This window comes from Melanaphis sacchari, unplaced genomic scaffold (genome assembly GCF_002803265.2).
Source record: "Melanaphis sacchari strain LSU unplaced genomic scaffold, SCAv2.0 Contig0_pilon_pilon, whole genome shotgun sequence".
In the NCBI taxonomy this organism is placed as follows: Eukaryota; Metazoa; Arthropoda; class Insecta; order Hemiptera; family Aphididae; genus Melanaphis; species Melanaphis sacchari.
The window spans coordinates 829732-851520 of record NW_020270366.1 but is presented as its reverse complement, the minus strand read 5'-3'; the positions used below and the strand labels follow the sequence as shown (position 1 = coordinate 851520).

General features: G+C 32.6%; 1 protein-coding gene across 2 annotated transcripts in view; it reads right to left on the bottom strand.

Moving 5' to 3' along the window:
- Positions 1 to 635: 635 nt before the first annotated feature.
- The window catches only part of LOC112600414 (protein outspread-like), an 84278-nt gene continuing 63124 nt past the window's right edge, over positions 636 to 21789 (bottom strand). Inside the window, exons 6-23 of one of the 2 annotated variants that reach the window (XM_025347619.1) lie at positions 10304 to 10471; positions 10093 to 10227; positions 9859 to 10028; positions 9634 to 9774; positions 9396 to 9557; positions 9217 to 9335; positions 8824 to 9142; positions 8500 to 8753; positions 8123 to 8437; positions 7825 to 8059; positions 6030 to 7757; positions 5433 to 5580; positions 5206 to 5329; positions 4977 to 5129; positions 4651 to 4759; positions 3680 to 3815; positions 2236 to 2319; positions 636 to 1516 (exon numbers count right to left, since the gene is read on the bottom strand). In XM_025347619.1, coding sequence (XP_025203404.1) covers positions 1407 to 1516; positions 2236 to 2319; positions 3680 to 3815; positions 4651 to 4759; positions 4977 to 5129; positions 5206 to 5329; positions 5433 to 5580; positions 6030 to 7757; positions 7825 to 8059; positions 8123 to 8437; positions 8500 to 8753; positions 8824 to 9142; positions 9217 to 9335; positions 9396 to 9557; positions 9634 to 9774; positions 9859 to 10028; positions 10093 to 10227; positions 10304 to 10471 — 4610 coding nt within the window. In that variant the 3' untranslated portion in view covers positions 636 to 1406. The remainder of the gene's footprint in view (positions 1517 to 2235; positions 2320 to 3679; positions 3816 to 4650; positions 4760 to 4976; positions 5130 to 5205; positions 5330 to 5432; positions 5581 to 6029; positions 7758 to 7824; positions 8060 to 8122; positions 8438 to 8499; positions 8754 to 8823; positions 9143 to 9216; positions 9336 to 9395; positions 9558 to 9633; positions 9775 to 9858; positions 10029 to 10092; positions 10228 to 10303; positions 10472 to 21789) is intronic. The other variant, XM_025347627.1, reaches the window with a different exon arrangement.

Sequence of the window (21789 nt, the reverse complement as noted above, 5' to 3'; positions counted from 1 at the left end):
GACGTCAAAAAAATCACTAATAATTATTTTCGATTACACTGTTGATTTTAGAATATACATTCTAAGAAACCTTAGAATATATATTCTAAAATCAACGATAATACCAACTATAATGCAGCATTCTAGTTATGCTATTTCTTCACAGTCATGGTTTTTTGTTATCATATTTACACATGCAACACTGCTACGCTCAATATAATATTAAGCTTTTAGAATACTGAAAGTCAATATTATTTTGTATTTCAAATAAAATTGCAATAAATAATAAATTATAATAATTAAACAAACCGCAAAAAAATGATTTATTTGTTAAATTGAGCTTCGCATAACAACAAAAAAAAAAAAAAACTTAAACTAAAAAAAAAAATATAATAAGTGGGGAGTTTAACGGTACAATAGAACGGAAAGAAAATATTAATTCATAAGTGTCAAACGAGAAAAAATTTGTACACGTATAATTTGTTTGCTAAACGATTTCGCGTCAGGTTCACAGGGGGGGGGGGGGTACTTGTGTTACGTACACGACGTATTTGGTTAGTTTTGTAACACTATTCAACAAAAAAAAAAAAACACACACACTAATATCGAACAAAAAATAATGCAATAATAAAAATACGATAAATTATTCGACGACGAACGTATTATAAATATTAAACTTACGAGAAGAAAAACAAATATTCTATATGATTATTATGTAGTTAAAATGTTTAACGCTTTCGGTTTCGTCGCCGCCACGCAATATTATAAATATTATAATAATACACAATACATATTATGTTTGAGTAAAAGTACAATACGCACGACTAAAAATATTTTAATAATATATATATATATATTATAATAATTAACAATACGACTACGAAATACTTCAATAATATATAATGTTATGCACATCACGTACAATTATGTACAATTGTATTATTATTGGTATACAAAACTAATAAAGCTGAACACACGCGTTTTCACAAACGTACAAAGAGGGGAAGAAAAAAACATATATTTTTTTAAAAAACGCGAAAAAAAACACAATAATATTCAATAATATATAATAGGTTTATATATATATATATATATATATATATATTATAACATTATAATGTAACGATAAAAGAACAAAAACGATTCAATATGAATCATACACACACACACACGTACATACCAGCTTGCATGTCGCATTGTCACAATATACATACATTTAATATGCTGAGTATTGCGCGTGCGCGTGGAGGTATACAATATTTATATACCATCATTACGGTATCGATCGTATAACACGTTATATATCGCAACAGTAATTACTATTACTATATATATTATAATAAACGTTTGATTCGTGGATCGCGTACGGGATATGCGGCGGCGGCGGCGATGAAGACAACGACTTCCGGCGGACGGGCGCCAACATTTTACCGCCGTTCGAACATTTTCTTCCGGTCGGCCACCACGCCGCACATGGCCGGCGACCTCAGCAAGATGCTGTTGGCCCTGCACAGTTTCTTCGGAGACCTCTTCGGCTCTGCGAACAGTAACGCGTTTTGCGGTCATTATACATATATTATAGGGCATACACACATGGTTGCAATATCATTTTTTATTCGTTTGACCACACAGGGCGGTCACTTAAGTGGGTCCAGTCTTATTACTCGTAATGACTACAATGCCGGACCGAACGATTATTTGAGCAGTTAACCGGACAAATTTATTATTACCTACCTAATCTGTCGGAAAAGACCGAGACGAAATCGATTCGAAAACAGTGAAAAATCGCGGAATATAACTGGGTCCGGACCGATTTGTTTTTAATCTGACGGAAGAGACCTAGTCAAACTTATTTAATAAAATGCAGAATTCTTGTAATCAATAATAGGCTAACGATCGGTGACACCTGACCGATTTTATTTTAATCCGTGACTGAATTGAATTGGAACAGACCGATTAGTGATTATTGACATTTAATCAGAAATTTTGAATTAAATATAATTATTAAATGGTTAGTTTTAAAGAAATAAAGTTGTACACATAAATAAATTAGGTACATAGTATTTTAATTTCAGAATCGTATGACATACATCATGTTTTCTAACGAATAATTGGCTTGAATAAAGTTAAAACGCTTAATTAAAGTAGTATCATTTTATATTCAACGCTTTAATTTATCATGACCAAGAAAAACACATGCACAAGTTTTAGTGGAAACGGGTAACTCTCGCGTAAGACATAAATATATAATATTACCTGCTGATGGGTTTAGAGCCGAGGGTTCCGCGTGAGTCATGTTACTCGTTTTTGGTGTAACGATTGACCCGTCGTTAATGGGCTCTACAAAATAAAAATAAAAAATCAATAAATTTAATACATTTATTATTTATACACAATATAGTATTGCAGAAACTAGTCAAACAGTATTACGGTTTCGCTACTTAGTAAGTATTATTAGAGTCCGGACTTTAATTTCCTTAATAAGCTTAAAACATGCAATCGATAATAAGTTTAGGTCCTTGCCATAAAAAACAGTATTAATATATTTTTTAGCTAATTTCGTCAAAATATTCAATACATTCACAGCGTTTTCAATAATTATGCACATAATGTTTGATTTAAAATTACATAGAAAGGAGCACACTCACGTTTCTTACATCTTGAATAAAAATTGTTTTTACTAATAAAATAATCTTCTTAAATAAAAGAATAATAAGAAAGTCTATGTTTGTTCAATCATTCGCGATAATTTGTACAACAAAAAAAAAAAAATAATTTATATTTAGGTAAATCAATAAAATAGGACATCTAGTTCAACGTACAGATTTATATTTTGGTAAAATTATGAAATGGAAACAAAAAAAGGAAAGTAATCAAAAACCAGAATATAAGGTACTTAAAAATAGGACTTTATGATTTTAGTATACTATACTCTAAACCTTAAAAACTTAAAAACAATTTTGTACATGTATATTTAAGTTCTAAAATTGGTCTATAATTCTTAACCTCGTCAAAAAGAAGTATTCTCAAAAAATACATGTTACACACAAAAAAATCCAGACTCTAATATTAATGATTAAGTACGATAGAGAAAAAAAAAATGTTTAAATTTATAGTTGTTGACCGACTTTTTGTTCCAGTCGGGCGGACGGGCGTGCTGGATTGATTCCGAAATCTTCATATTTCATTACAGTTATATCAGCTATATTTACCACGTGGTAATAATAATTATTATTATTCACTCCAACGACGTATGTATGCAATGATACAAACACACACACACACACACACACTACTAATAACTAATATTAATAATGTGTTTAGTAATACGTTCTAGCTAACAACACATAATACGTCGAATACGGAATAATGGGTATACCTCCGGCTCCGAATTGTGTATATCTAATGACCTAATGTCATATGACAGAGCCATTGCAAACCGAAACCCGACCATAACCAACAATATGATAACTAAATATATATACAAGAAAAGAATACACCGAAACCAGAGCAGAAAGTGTTGAAAGTGTTCTCGCAGCAGTTATGGTTTGCGAATCGCAAAATATATTCTGAAGGAACGACCCTCGGGAACCCGACCAACCCCCCCGCAAAACAGCCGCCCGCCGCCACCGGTCACGTGCCTGTATATAGGTACACGTCCTCGGTTACTTTGGTTGTGCGTGTGCTGTATAGTGTATACCTCGAGTACGGCTCCTGCTGGCCGCGACGGTCCGCAACTTATTTACCAGTGCCACTACGACGGGCCGATCGACCCGCGTCACAGTCGCGCCATACTGTTCAAAACTGTTCAAAATGCTGTCAAGCGATTCGCCATGCTGTTGTGTGCAGTCAAGCAATAAAAGGTATATATAAAAAAAAATATTGATTATACAAACAGGGATTATATTATTAGGAGGTAGGTAGGTACTAGGTGTGTACAATAAATAATTGTTATATTATTATTATACTACGAGTAAAATAAAAATAAGTATGTATTATAAACAAATAAGTATAAGACACGGGTATATACGGTTATTTACTGTATTATATTACCTATGCTCAGCTATGCATAATAATTATACAGTCTATAAATAGGAATGTATATTATGATTAGCGACAGGACTCGTGATGTTTTTAAAAATATTATCATTTCGAATTGCAATCTAAGTAAAAATGAATGAATGTCAACGGTTGTACAATACTATGCTTACAATAATGTTGCTCATAACTGCATTAATCAAAAAATCATAAGCAGTCATTATATTATCCAAGTTCAAACTTTATGTTCTCGAAAAATTTGAAAAATGGTATAATTAAATGAATTGAAAAATATTGCAATATTCCATCTTATTTCTTAATTTATTTGAATATGTTGGGAAAAAAGATTGTACATGTAAGGTACGCATGTAATAAATAAATTGGTTTGCATTCAATTTTTAGTGCTCCATATGTTTCAACAAGTAAGAACAAAGTCACCTCTATTATATATTTATACTACTTCAATAACCATTACCTTACAACGTACTATAGTTACTACTACTATTACCACTACAACTTCTACTAGGTATTATACAAGAGCTTTGTCTACAGTGTAAAAAATAGCGAATAAAAGATGTCATGCAATACCGTACTATTAAATAAACAATGTGATCATGCTTAATGTCCACTTACGAGTATGTCTTGCTTCAATCGACCTAGTTCGGCGTCCGTCGTGATTTCGAAATCTGACGATATGTTATCGTTAGCTTCGGACACCAAGTGTGCACGGAGTTGTTTATTCCTAAAAAAAAAACGTGCGTTTAACGCGAAAAATAAGACGTTAGACAAAAATGATAATATAATATTATAATGAATTTAAGAAAAGGGAGTTAATGCAAACATCTATCAAGAGTTTTGGTTGTTGCAGATAGCTAAAGAAAGTTTATAACTATTCGTTCTCGAATGAAATAAAACTTAAGCTGGTAAATGTTTTAAAGAATTCGGCGAGAGCGACATACCTGGAATCCAATTGAATGATTTGCTGCTGTGCTTGCGCCAATTGAGAGTTGGCCGTTTTCAGTTCTTCTTCCAAGTTAGCCGACTCGACGCATTTGATTGAGTACTTTTCGGACAACGACAGAATTTCTTTTTTGATCTCTTCCATTTCAGCTCTGAAATTCAAAATAAGCGGCCATTAGTACAAACATTTTCCTTGCAACTAATAATTGGTATTTTTCAAAGACGTACTCATGTTCTTTGTGCAAGGCACCGATGTCATGATTGGATTGAATCTTTTTCAAAAATTCAGTCTTGAACTTGGTTACTTCTTTTTGCACTTCAGCCTCGTGCGCTTTTCTCATCGCGTCCAACGCTATAACCAAATAATAACAATAAAGTAAACATTGTAGACACAGTGTACATAATAGTTTAACTAATAATTATTTTTATTTATCTGTTTAGTAAACGCTACTCACCGGCTAAAGTCGCATGTGTTTCTTCGGCAAGCGCCTGTTCTTTTTCAAGTTTTAACGATTCGGTTTCTTGGCGGTGTTTTTCCTCCAGTTCAACAATGATACGTCTATGCGAGTTCTCCATTGCCAACAGACCTTTTTCACATAATGCCTAAAACAGTTATGCGATTAAAAAACGGATTTTAGCATTTTTAAATTGGTTACCAAAGGTTTCATTAAAAATTTCATCATAATCCTAATCGTTTAGTTTATAATCTATTATCAAGTATTTTTTCTGACAATCCGACATGTTGCCTTAAAAAACGTTAGTGCCGTGATTTAATTAATTAATTGATAAATGAAACAATTCTATGGAGAATTTCATCACTGGATGACTTCTCTCATCATGTGATCATGTATTATTTTTTCTTATGAATATTGTTTAAAGTATTATCATTTACCATCATGTTTACTTATTGTTTTAAGAAAATACAGATTGTGAATTTTTCTCCAAATAAAAAAAAAAATTTAAGTTATAATTTGAAATTATATGTGTCGTGAATACATAAGAATATTATACTTTTCGAGGAATAGTTTGTTTTGTTATTATTTATTTCTTACCCTTAAATGTTCGATTTCCGTTTGATACCTCAGCTTAGTTGATTCTTCGGTCATAATACTGTTCGACGAATCATTTGAAGCCAACGAAATTTGATAGGATAACCTTAAATTATCCATTTGTTGGCTGTATTCGGAGTCCAATGCGCTCAAACGTTTTTCTAATTTTTTCACTCGGTCCTTGAGTACATTTTGTTCTTGGTCATTTACGGCCGACAATTTTTGTTTTTCCTCTTCCAAACGACTTTTTAATTCAGCCACATCCATCTGGTGTCGCTTATTTATGGCTTCCAATTCGACATCGCGTTCTTGTTCATATCCCTTGATTTTTTCTTGTAGATAAACACATCTTTGGCATTCCTGGCACTGTGCTAGATACATTTGTAATGAGGCTATTTGCAAGCGCAAGTCGTGACATTTATTACACACGTCTTCTATCCAAGATGTAGTCTTGTTTTCATTGCGTAAAGGCTGTGGATCAGACACAGGTCCATTCAATTGTCGCTTATCAATTATCTCTTCCATGCATGATCGTAAAGCCATTACTTCGGTTTCAACTTCTTCCAGACTATCATGCAACATGCGTTTATCGTCTACCGGAGGCAAACACTGGCACATTTTGGCTGCTAGGTATTGGCATTCAGTTAAAGCCTCACTTTCGTCCATGTCCGTCTTACATTTTGGAGTCTTTCCCACCAGGTTCAAACCAGATTCGAGCATACAATGAAGTACTGCTACTTCGAAATACTCCTCTAAACAACTTTTTTCCTCAGTACGTTTTCCTTTGTTTGGTAAAGTCTGCAAGACTTCATCAATTTTTATTTCAATCAAATTCCGAACCTCATTCAACCACGTTTCTAACTTTCCTCTATTCATTACACATTGGATCAGCATGACACTACCCTTGTCGGATAGATCTTGAGTTTTTAAATAATAGTCTAATGCCATGTGCATTTCAGTGTCCGTAACAATGTTTTCCAAACAGTCATAAGCAATAGTTTTCACTTCATCAGCATCCCATTTGTATTTTTGTATTACACTCATCCGGTTGTCCATAAATTCTTTTACTCTTTTTTCGGTGTTGTTTTTTATTCCAACTATTTTATCTACCTCAGCAATTAAATCAATATTAAAGTCGAGTCGGTTTTTAATTCGGTTCGTTGTTTCTACTGCAATGTCATTATTAATTAACTGTCTTAATTTGTTTAAAAAAACTGATTCAGTTGCAACTTTTTCAGCTAATAATGTTGTTTTGGCTTCATCATCTAAACGGCCTTCGTTCTGAAGTTTTCTTCTTTTTGATGCAATCTCGCTCATTTTAACACGCCAAGCGCACTCGATTTTGCAGATTTCAGCTTCTTTGGTTTCAATACCATCTTCTACGATAATATTCATGGTATCTGAATTAGCTTTTTGCATGTCGGCAACTCTATTTTCTAAAGAAGTCATTCTAATAAGCACTTTCATAGGTTCACTACTCGTAGCGCTATCCAACGATTTCCTGCGTAATCTAGATGCAACTGTACTAGCTCGGCATCCCGTATCCTTGGAATCAGATTTTTCTACTGTATTACCATTAATTGCGTCAAGTTTACCAATTTTCTTTTCCAAATCTACTAGTTTCTCTTCTAACTCTTTACATATTGTAAACGATTCACGTCCTTTGAGTGACAATGAACGACGTTTATCTCGCCCTTCAGACTTGGTAAGTTTTTGTTTTAACAAACGAATCTAAAAAAAATTAAGACAGAAATAGTTGAAATTAATTACATATATTTATTTATAATTTTTCTTTTACTTGTTTATCAGCTGCAGTAAGTTTGGTAGTTAAATCTTGAATTCTAGCTGCCATCATAGAAGCTTGAGCTTCGTACGTTTGTTGCCTAATTTGTAAATCTTGTCTAGCATTAATTAACTCCAATTCCAAACAATCAGTTTGAATGTTTGATTCTCTAAGTTCGCGTTTCATTGCTCTTATTTCTTGAACAGCTTTTTCGAATCTACAGCGTAGATCTTCATATTCTTCAATAATCCTAATGAAAAAATACAGTTTTCTGTATAATAAGGGGAAAATTTTTTTTTATAAAAACACTAACCTCTCTTTATCCATATTCTCAGTATCCAAGTCTAAATCTATATTGGTTAAATCACTAAGTGAATCTAAACTCCTAGCTCTACTATCCCGGATAGAAGCATTTATTGGCACTGACCGACCTTCTAGTTCACGAACTCTCCTATAAAGAGATTCATTTTCTTCGATTCCTCTAGCTAATCGATCGGATACATCTGTAAGAGTGCCTCTAAGTCTAGAAACTTGTTCTCTAGTTCTTTCCAATTCTTCAAGATGTTTTTCCGACTCATTTTGCACTGAACACAGGGCAGTTTCCCAGTTTTTCTTTTCATCTCTGTAACTATTAATACATAATACTATTAGTATTTTAGTTTTCAAAATATTACATATTTAAATAAATACATTTTTTTAATTGAATCAAATTCCATCAATTGGTCCGATTTCTGTTTTATCATGTCCTCGGCCATTTGTAATGACGTTCCCATTGTTTCTACTTGCTTTTGTAACGCTAAAACATCATGTTTACGTTGTCGCAGTCTTATTAACTCTTGTTCAGCATTACTCAACTGGCATAACACACTAGTTAATTGTTTTTTTACATCATCCAGTTCATCTGTTTGTTTCCCTACTCGGCCTACTAACGAACTTCGATCACTCTAAAAATATGAACAAAAATAGCTTTTTAAGTACAATGTATTATATTATTTGAAATATATTCCGACTTACTTTAGTATCATCAGATTCTGCACATGACGATAACAAAAGTTCATCGGACTTTGAACTTTCAGATATGCTTCTTGGAGACACAGGAGGAGAAGATTTTGAACGTTTAGCTGCAAGAGATCCTCCGGTAAATATTCTACTTCTAGGTCCACCTCTCGCTCTTTCTTTAACTTTTGATATAGGAGTCCGGTTAAGAGGAGGTGAAGGTGGTAAAGTATCACCCCAATCACTACTTTCGCGTCTTCCACATTCAGACGCTGTTCTGTATTCGTCATCCGAAGAAAAAACAATCGACCTCGAAGAAGATAATGTACCATCCAAACTAAAAAATAAACGAATACATATAGTTCATAACTCCATACATTATAAGACGAATAAAAATTTAAATATATTTACGAAGGTTTGGTCATAATATTTTCATCAGTAAGTCCAGCAGATCTTCGTATGGCCGATACCCAATTAGTTCGTATACCAGACGTTATTGCTGATAATATAACTTTTTTATCATCCCAAGACTGCAAACAGATTGTTTATTAGTCAACTAAATGATTCATTGATGCTAACTTACTACTTACGATTGTTTGAAACCCGTAATTCCTGTTGACTTGCACTTCACTAACGGTAGTTACGCAACTTAAATCGACTACACCGTCTAAGATACCTTGATCTTCAGCCGTCGGGTCACGATAAAATAATAAAGCGGAACCTCTCAATACAAACCAATGTTTGTTCCATTCCTAAACATATACATTTAAATTATCAGCTGTTTGAGTTTTAGTTATTTCTTTATCATGAATAATATTCACAACTTACATCTGATGTGCTTCCTTGTTTCATAAGCCAGCCTTTCTTTATATTCAATAAATCCTCGGTTGGTAAATCAACTCTTAGTTCTGAACTTGGTGAGTACCGTAAAGACAAATCCAATCCACAACCGTCCGGATCTCCACGTACCTTTAAATAACATTCAGTTAATATTTATTTTATCAATGTATTATAAATATATAGATGATAGGCCAGGCACGTTGCAAAATATACCTGTTTTTGATTGGTAATATATGAATCCCTCGTGGGCTCCATGTTTCTAGGCTTGGATAATATTCCATTACTTATATTACGAGGATGTAACCGAGTGATCGAATCAGCAATTTCTTTTAGCTTACATTCACTTTCGTACTCCTCAATCAGCAATCTTCTGGTAACGCAATCTGAAATCACAATTAAATAAAAATTTTTTTTCTTTTTTAATAATCCAATTTTATTTTCACTTGCCTGTCGAATCTGTTTGATCCCACCCGGAAGATGTTTGGGACAAACTGGAATTTGACCGATGTTGCTCAGTAGGCCTCAGTCGTACATTATCATCAGTACGAACTTTTTCTCGAGTAGGCGGTGAATTTGAATAAACTGTAAACAGCAATGTAATATTTATATATGTATTAAAAATATAATTGTACATTAATTCTTGTAATTTTTTTTTTACTTTTTCGGTCAACTTTGTTTGTAGGGACCGTGGCCACAATAACGGGAGCTGTTGATGAACGCGGTCTTTGGTCTCGATCGGGTACAACAGTTGGTGCTGAAGTCACCCATCCTCCCGTTGTTTGCTGTTGATGACTAGGCAAATTTGTACTCGTAGAAATGGTAGTGGCTAATAAAAAAAGAAGAAAAAAAATCAATATGTATAATTATTGAATATTAAATGATAATATAAATGCATCCACGAAAAAAATACATATTATTATAGATCAATGACCGATTATGTAAACAACAATATTTATAATATAAGATGGCACAGCATATATAATATTATAGTTTTTTGCGTAGGTACGTTTCTAAATGTATTTAATTTTATTATTCTCACTTATAACAAAATTGCACAAATATTATCGCGTTTATGTGAAATAATTTTTTTATAATATACGAACGTTTAGCGGACCTGCATTTTATTAATTCATTTTGTGCTTTTATGTTCGCCGTTTGTCGAAGAACATTCCTCTTTTCTTTACATTAACTTTCAAGTAATCGACAATAACTGTTGACTAATACAATCGACAGTAGAATATAATAACGCTCGCGTATGCATTATAAGTACCACCTATACCTATGTATAATAATATAATGCATATTAAAAATTACCATATTATAATAATACGTACCGAAGCTGGTCCGAGCGCTATTTGTATGCTAAGAACTATATATACAGAGCAACCATCGGCCCGTCTGTTATGAATAAATTCGTATTCATATTTAAATATATTATAAATATATATATAAGCATACAGCATCGACAGTATACTTGTATATTTATGTATAATGCCCGCGCGAGTTTTCTGGTATATACCTAACATACATGACCTAAAGGTTCAAAACACATAATACCTCCTTTACAATATTATAATCTACGCACGCACACATGCGCACTTTACGATAGGAATTCAGTACACCCATTGCGTTTTTGAAAATGGGTAACCCATACCCGTGTTGAACGGTTAACGATTTGGTACGCGTGCACCTAAGGCGCTAAGTTTTTACACCGAACGCGCAATCGTTGCGCGTGCCGAGCATTATTATGGGTAGGTAGGTGAGGTGTACCTACATAGGTATACGCGCGTTGTGAAACTCTTATGGTTTTTACGACAAACGACGACGTTCCGAAATAAAACGACGATATGTGATAATAGTGAACAACATAGACGAGAAAAAACTGGTTTCAAGACACAATGGAAAGTTTGACAATAAACCACGCGCCGGGGAACACGGCAACAACGATTATCCTAGGGTAATAAAAAATCAAATAAAAAACAAAAAAAAAAAAATCAACCGTCTCGTACGCGCTTAAGACGTAAGCGAGCACGATTTACTCGCCCCGGTAGATAATATTATATTATGCACGCCGTCGACGAAATTACAGTCGCGGTGAGTCGCGAAACAATAATAATATTATTACGACGATTTTTTGGCGCTCGTGCGTACACTTCGTCGTGTAAGTACAATAGTGTATAATCTTTATTATATATGCTTGAACCGCCAGGACACTTATTGAGCTTTGTGGTCCGGGACGCGCATAATAGAAAATATAATAATTTTTAATAGATGACCGGTCGAGTGCATATATAATGATATAATAATTATTGTTTTGGATGTACTACAGTGCGCGTGTGAATTCGCGAGGCTACTATAGTACTATATGATATGTGATTCGATGTTCGCCGCCAACTTTCTATACATACTTGTCGTGATTTATTGTCATGCCAATGTGCGCGAAGGATAATTTTATTATTATTATTATTATTATTTTAGCGACTATAAACCTATAGGTACGCCTAATATTATCCACACACTAATAATTTTCGTGCGTCGGACTGATTATTGTTATTATTTTTAAACGTTTACGCATGAACGTCCGATCGATATCGTTGTCGTCGTTGTTATATGTCGTAACACGATATCATGAACATATACATAATATTATTAAAGGTACACGATGATTAATGTTAATTTTGTCATCGTGTCGTGCGCAACGTGAAACCTCGAACTTTGTAACATCGTGGATGGTACCTTCCCGTAAGAGTAGACTAGACTATCATGGATTTTCGAATCATGAAAATCACATTATAAATATGTATAATGTCGGACACCGAGTAGCACGAAAGCTCTTGTAACACTGTGAAATTCGGAAAACTATTATGTTATAGTCTATGACAAAGGCGATAGAAATAATTTAAAATGTGAAGTATCTAGTTTTTACATTGTTTAATTAAGTACATATAGTAAGCCAGCATTTCCTTGACTACTGAGGTCTTCGAGTATGTCTGAGGGAATTGTAATCCTGCTTATGACATATTTAACAATTATACCCAAAATATAATTTTAATAAATTCATTGTTGTTTAGTCATGAGCATTAAATTATAAATTATAATAATAAAAGTATTTGTAATGTTTTTATTATGTTTTAATGTTGTACTTATGGGCGTCTGCAATAATTTTTCAATATTATATCAATATTTCGGCAGACTGAAAGTTTTAGAAATGTTTTCATATATTGGGTAAAATAAATATTTTACAATTTAATATTTTATAGCTATTTTATGTTTATCGTTTACAACTCAGAAAATCAGACAAGATATCGGTCCGCGCTGTTGTATAATATACGAAAACACGTCATACTGTAAGTAATACAATTCTCATTATCTCTTTGTCCAATCTAAGAAGAGAATACAACATACATAATATAAAGTATCTATGTGCATGTATACAATATGTAGTAACCTGTAATAAAAGACAAATAGAGCTACCTCCTGCCTCGGGTCTTGCTTCTTTATCTGCGATATTATGTGATTTTTTCGTAATTTTTTTTTTATTTTTATGCATACTTAACGCGTGCACGGTTTATTACGGGATCGAAAATAATAATAAACCGTTGGTTTTCATCTTTCGTAATCACACTCGTTGTCGTTATCGTCGTTGTATATGTATATTGTATATATATATATATATATATTTATATTATGGTCGACGGTCTAGAGTAGCCACTGGGCGAAACGTGTTTTTTTTTTACCTACTTTTTGTTTTATTTTTTTAATCAGATCGCATTCCAATTTTCCGTTTGGCAGTTGCGTCGTACGTGTATATTATCGTACGGGTATATTATATATTAGGTACGCGGACTCCAGGCGACCGCCAAAGTTATCACGTATAGACGGCGCGTGCGGTGGCATCGGTCGAGCGAAGAGCAACTATTTTCTCTCTCATTCTGTATTATACATACGTAACATACAGATGCGTATTTCGTGTACGCGGGCCTCTATAAACGGGTATATATATGCACGGTAGCCCGTTAATTTTTTTACGTTAAATGTACCGTATTACGCGCGTCGAATAAAATATTGTTCGTTACCGCTGTCAAGTGACCAAAAATATATAATATAGTTACGACCGAACGGACCTATTTTGTAGCCAATTATAATAGCGATTATACGCGTTGCGCACATAAAACTGTGTCGACCGTCGTTACACGGAAACGAATTCCATTATAATGGACAGAAATAAAAACCAAATCGGATATAATACATATATACATATATATTATAAATACACACGAATATATATATATTATAACCATTAATACATATCAAAATATCCAATTGATATACAATATCATGTAAAATATACATTGCAAGAATATGTAGTTATAATGTACGGACTACGGAGGATTAATTGCAATCAGTGATTTTCAAATCGTGGTTTGACCTATAGATAAAATCTGACGACGAAAACGATACACGTATATATCGGATTTCAAAGCGATTGATCTACACAACGGTCGGACTTCGACTATCGTTTCCCGTCATAAATATAAGTAGGTACGACATTATATATTTATATTATGATTACAACCAGCTAGTCGTCCACACGTATCGATATCCACAAAACAGATACTATAATATCGAAATAATATTACTAATTTTTCCCGGACTCCGATAATATACATTACAATATTATACCATTGATTATACGTACAGCGGGTTAATACCTCGATAGAATGAATATATGTTATGTTGGTTTTTGTATCCTGCACAGGATTTCAGATACCTGCCAACTACTATCGTATCGTACCTTCTAATCATGTGAATTCTAAATCATACGTAGAGCACACTCACAACCTATGTATATGTAGTATATAATAATATAATAATAATGGGACGCGCCTAATTGTTGTTTTCAAGCAACACTCAAAATAACAACGAAATGTATTTTGATGACTGCTAGAGTAGTGTAGAGTATACTTACACACAAGCTGCAGCTGTACCTTAACGAGACATTCATACAATATAATAAATAAATATAGACCTATGCCCCACGTATTTTAACAAACAAGAAAAACCAAACTGTTAATAATTCTTCGACCGTATCTTTAAATATAAATATATATATGTACTGCAACACGTGGCATATAAATACACGATACGTGTATATATTATGGACGTGTGAACACTATAATGGTATATAGAAACCGGACGTTTCCGATAACAATACACGCATATATCTACACCGCGGTGACGAAAAGTATTATAGTAGGTATAGACGTGTGCAGAATAAACTATATAATATTATATTATTGTCAAAAGAGACTTAAACGCACGCCGCGTATAATATCGTCGAGCCAAAATAATAGTATGATGATGATGATGACGGTTCGCCGGCATGTATTTCACAGTGTGCGTGGGGCACTCGTCATGTTTTTCGTGCCAACAAAAATCTCGACAACTTTATATGATATTTATGTATTAATCTATCTATACATACATATACACTTATATATTATATATTTATATCAAATTGGAATTCGGAGGTATCGTTCTAGTGTTTCCACAAATAAATGGATATGTACATATTAGGATAGCCGTTGATAATAATAATAATAATAATAAAAAAATCAATACGGAAAACGATACAATGATTTTTATTGTGTATAGTGTATATTATATATACGCAACAGTTCGTTTCAATTTTACCGTTAGCATAACCTATACACGATAGAATGATCGCCACCCAGCCGCGATTAGAAGCTCATCGTTGTCCGCCACATATAAAATGAGCGTGTGAGTATAATATTAATATGATATATATATACAATATTGATATATACTTTTAAAAACACGTGTATGTGTGTGTGTGTGTATGCTAGTGTTTGCAAATATTATTCACTTTCTCTGGCGTTCAATCATGCCGCGCGTCTAACTATTGGTCTGTTGCGGCAGGAAGAAGAAGCGGTACAGACGAGAGGAGACGACCAACGATCGGAAGGAGATATTATAAAGTGGCGGCGGAACAGAAGAAAACAATATTTGTAAAACAACTTTCTAAGCACATGTATAATAATAATAATAATAATAAGACTCAGGCGATATATATATATATAGGTACCCGTGGCATATAATATATAATATACACACGTGCATGTGTGCAGATATGCCGACAGCGGATGCAAGCGCATACGGCCGGTCTATGAAGGGGCGGCGCGTAAATCAACGTGTACGATATAGAAGTATTATCATCGCGCGCGCGCGAGAGTGTGTGTGTCAACGGGTCAGACTTTACAGTGGTCCTTATCTCCATCGGGTTATGTCTAGGCGTATGTTATATAGATAGGTACATAATATATTATACATACCCATACTTTCTCTCTCATATACGGTCCCGTTTTGGTCGATAATGTGCCGCGTCGATACTCAATGAAACGAAGCGACAATTGCGGGAAAATTGCACCCCGGATTATGTGTGTAGCCGTGTAAGTACTAATAGTAAGCATACAATACTAAATCACTGCGACGATATTATAATTTTATAATGTATGCGAGTTCTATATTTTATCGGTATATAGTTCGCGTTTATATAAATATGTACGTACCTATATATTATATACACTGGTTGGTTATTATAATATACCTACACGCAATTTTTTTTTTTTTTGGTAAATTTGTTTATCATAGTTTGTATTATACTTTTCTATAGATGTAATTTTTTTTAGCATTTTTAAAGTTTTTAAATGACAGTGCACATTCTATCAGGATGTCCGGTCATCTAAACGTTAAATACCAGTTATAATTATAATTATTAACTCGAGTTCGAAAGTTGCGAGAAATCGCCCGGCTTCGGAACAATTAAAACAATATATATCATTTAAAACATTTTTTAAAAAAAAAACAATACTAAAGTATTTTTATTTTTTTATTATTTTTTTTTTTTTTGATTTTATAGTTATGGCAGATTATCTATTGAATATTACAAAGATGTGATGTAGTTCATCTCTTTTAGTAGAAAGAGCTGAGCCTGCAGATGTTATTTTCATTTATAAATTGTTAAATAATATAATTGATTACCCAAAGAATTTTCAGAAAAAATGTCTTAGGAGATATCTATAGGTATTTTAAATAATTGAAATTCACTCCATTATATAAATATTAATTTTCTACTATCAAATACACGACCTATTAATTCGAATATTATATACAAAAAGTATAAACAGTTTTTAATTTTAATTTTGATTTATTAAGTTATTAATGTATTAATGTACTTTGATTATTATATTGCACATTAATATTATTATTTACAGTCAAAATTTTAATGATAATTAAATTACTATACTTTAACCTTCATGGGATATTATATAGGTACATAAATAAAAATACATGAATTTACTGAGAAAACGGTTATAATGTAGTGATTGTTATACAATTGCCGTATATATTTTGTTGTTTTCCCACGAGGTTAACTACAGGAGTATAATATATAATAAGTCAAACGAAAACACCTACGGTACCCTGTACTCACATATTACACTACGTATTTACCTGTAGTTCGGCAGATTATTGTGATTTTTGCCCACAGACGTTTTATTTATTATACAGCCGAATTTGAGTTATTATTCAACCATGGTCCTATATAGTGGTGTCACGGCAGTAAATGAGTCAAAAACGATGTTTATAAATAAAAATTGATAACGTTTTTCGAATTAAATCCACGTGAGTAATGTTCTATAAGCCAATAAAGACTATCATACATCATGCAGCAGCTATATAGGTATACGAAGTAGAAGTAACTTTGTTCAAATGATCGTCATCGTACGTTCTTCAAAACTAAACTGCAGTAGTATATTTCGGATTGTTTATGGTTATTTGTTTAAATTTTTTCCATCAGATCGATAGTCTTTATATATAGACATCAGCGGTTTAATTTGAGTCGTTTTCATATGTCAAACATTATAGTAAGTTGTACCAAATTTTAACGCTTTCGACAACCAAATCAATATTGTATTATGTATATGTACAAGATCTGTTCTACTTTTTTTATATACATGTACAATATAATATTTTACCGTACAAAATATATAAAATGAACGTAGAGTAAACACGTTGATAATAGTATTACGTCATAAAATCAAAAATGTTGCGTCCTCGGTGTAATTATATTTATGAAATATAATAAAGTGATTTCAAAACAACGACTATTTAAAGCTGAATCGAATAATTATGCCCGTTACTCAGGTATATAATGATAGGTATAAAAATAAAGCACTTAATGTGTCTATTTCAATTATTTGTCTAGTAATCATTTTTGAATTATCGTTAAAATACAAGTTTCGACAAAACGTGGAAAGCGCCAGCCCGCAACGACTACTATACTTATTATTATACCATATTATGTCGTAAAAAAATAACGCTACAACGCCTGCAAGCAAACTCATTGCAGTGTTAAACTTCAACGGTTATAATATTACTTAATACATTTCGTTGTTTGTATAGTATAGGTACTTAAGTATAATATAATAGGAATTTATATATATTATAATATAACTAATATAAATTAACTTGAGGGCAGTAATAATAAGCTATGTGGTAATATTGCTGGAAAACCGAAACTGCAGACTATTCGAAGCTTAGCTTTTAATTTCGATTGTACAATGTACATATTAAAATTACATTTAATATGTAGCTTAACTACAACATTTTAAATAATATTATGATAGATCAATAACACGCTGCGCATCGGTCCGAAAACACCATTATAAATAATACGTTATATTATTTTTTTTCAATGCCGGCAAATGAGACCGGTACTGTTTATTTGGTGTCCAACTTGGTTGGTTAAGATAAAGGACTCATCTCTGTTTCGCGATTCAATTTTTGTATCGGTGAGCGGTTGTACATATGTGGGCCAATACAATAATGATACACGATTTTACTGTCCTAATACGTGCGTTTTGTGATCTATGTAACGCGAATAATCTTCTCAGTCGTTGATTCACATCAAATACACTTTCTACAGTGATCAATTATTAAGTAAACAAAAACACATCTTTTTAAAATATTTTATCATATATATTTATTATAAAGTTACCGCTCGATACTTATACCTATTTGATATGTATCTCGTTGAAATCTTACAATATATTAACACATATAGTCAATCATCATCAAACAGGAGTCGATTTCTAAGTTTAGCCTTTACCATAGCGCGCTGTTTGTGCAACAATATGTGAAATGTAACGTCGTTGGTATTGTAATAATTTATATCATAAATTATATAACGCGATGGGATTTATTATTATATCGTTTATTATAAAATTATACAGTTGTACGATTATCGGTGTATGCCAACCGCGTTTAGCTGTTTTATCGTGTTGAAGGGCGTTTCGCTCTGGTGCAGGCCATCATTTGCTAAATCGCGCGAGGACTCAATAAATCATATTACCTACATAATTCACTGTCGACTGGAAAAACGTAGATACGTAGAACAAATCGAAAAACCATCTTCGTACATTGCTCACACTGCACATGTCGTTTATATATTATATATATTATATTTATCAATTATATCATTGTATACTCTCGCATGCCAATGGCTGAATGAATCTGACGGTAATATAATGAAAAAAACATTCCCATATTCCGTTTCCGGTCGCTTTTTAGATTAGGTAGCTACAATATAAATAAGCAGACTATATCGTTATGCGTATTGAATGAACCCATAAAATTTAACAAATTACTAATACTAGAATTTTGTTTAAAGTTTAATGTTTTTTTTTTTTAAAATCAACAATAATATTTCAGCGATTTAACGCAGGTGGTGAATAAGATGAGCCATCAATAAGTATCGTACTTATACGTGTATAGGTATAGGTATCATAGTTTCTGCAAGTAGATAGGTATATGCATTTAACTTCATTTAACTGCAGTATATTATTATCATTTAGTAAACGCGGTAGTGATAAATAAAATTCATAGTTTACACACACGATTTATGCTGTTATTATTACTTGTGGTCGTCGACAACACACGAATACATAATTTGTATGTATAATAGTTTTTCAAACATCTTTTGACGCGATACAATACAGATGACGGTAAAATGGACAATATAATGTAATTACATGATTTATTAAAGGTCACTAATAAACATCATGAGCTGCAAGAATGTTTCAATGAGAGATATTACGATACATCCATGAGTATTGAAAAATTGTCTTCTGTCGCATATATGTATAAGCGCACTCTTAAAATTACATATTTCTTGTCGGTTCATCCAGCAACTGTTGCAGATTGGAAGCGAGTCGATTATTGCGGTCATGTGACTAATCGATCATCGTAACATAAATTAAACACGCATACACCGCATCAAAATATTAAAATTTATAATAATATTACGTATGTATAGGTTCACCAGAGAGCCGGTAATTTTCGCTGTACAGTTACATGCGCGCGGCGATGATAATACGCTCGTCGTGAAATGACAATGCCGCCGCAGGACAGCATTTTCGGACGTCAGCCGTGTTGTCCAGACTCTTCGCGCCTGCATGTATATAATTGGTAATAGAGGTACCTATTTGAAGTAACGTGTTAAACATACCTAATATAATAATATCACGTTCTAGCTACCAACAACGAGGCGTAGGTATATGCAATATAATATTATTATATAGTCTATATGAACGTATAAATATATATTTTTTTTAAATTAACAAAAGTATGACCGATAGCGAAACACGCATAACAGACGTTTTTCGGTAAATGGACATAAATAACCGACCGAGAAATGCGTAACACAATAATATATACTTATATATATATTATGTTGTAAACGTTTTTATCAAACGATTTTTCTTTCTTTCTGAGAAATAGACCGAAATACCTCTTGCAAGCCACTGGTTAACTAATCGATGTAATGACACATAGATAAGTATACACTATATGCAATACGCATGTATGTATTATGAGAAAAAAAATAGTAAACACACGCTCGATCGTCAAATTCGGCCAAGTCCATTTTCATTCCATATAGTGAAAATGAAATACCTTCCTATATACATGGATAAAAAATAACGGCAATAGCAATAACCACAATACATTAAAGTTTTCAATCTTTAACAGCAGTGTTAACAATTCGTATACAACGATAATCTCAAAATAAATCATACATTGGTATTCGGCAGTAACATTAATATGCGATTGTTAAGATAAATCTGATATGCAGTGTTTATTATATACTAGGTACATTTATATTATAGTGACCATTGGCTGCAGCACAGACATGTATAAGGTACGGCGCCACTGATGAGCTAAATAATTTTAAATTATAAGCATTAATACTATAATAACATCATCGAGTTCATATTATATATAGAACAGATAATAATTATATATTATAGTTACTGCGATCTGTGTATACTCAATGCTAAGATCTAATAATATATGTTCCACCAAGTACTACGGTGATATTGTCAACTCGCGTAAGTAAAATAAATCCATCTTTCTTCAAATTATATTAGTCCACATATTGATTGATACAGAAAATAAGTTAATCGAAAAATACAGAATATATTATTAATTATTTTAGCATATTGTTACACTACAGTGGTAAGTATTATATAGTTAGCTGTTTTCCTGTCATCATTAGTTGACTTAAATTGTATACAAATGGCGCACTGCGAACCGTGGAAAATATTAAAGTATGTACGGTCAAATCTAAGGCAGTCAAAGAGATTTTATTACTCGCGGTAAGAAAAAATACTGTCGTTTGTGCATAGTAATCATTTTCAAAGTATGTTTCTCTTTTCATTGTCCAACGAAACGATAACGTTATTTTATTTTTTTCAGCCGTGCGAATTTTCAGTTCTAACACAATTTTATATAATATCATATATACATATAGTCTTCGGCACGTCGTCGTGACCACACAATATCCAAATCACGTGTCGTCCCGAAGACTAATTTTGAATCAACACCGATCACACGATGCAAGCAGCTGCTGTATAGGTTACAGGTACTTACCTCCTAATAATATTGTTTCGCTGATCAATACCGTTGCATAAAAGTATGAACTATAAAGCAAAAATCGTTTTTGTCGAGAGAGGTGATTACATAAAAGGGCACAACAATATCTAGGCCAAACAATAAAAAAAAAAA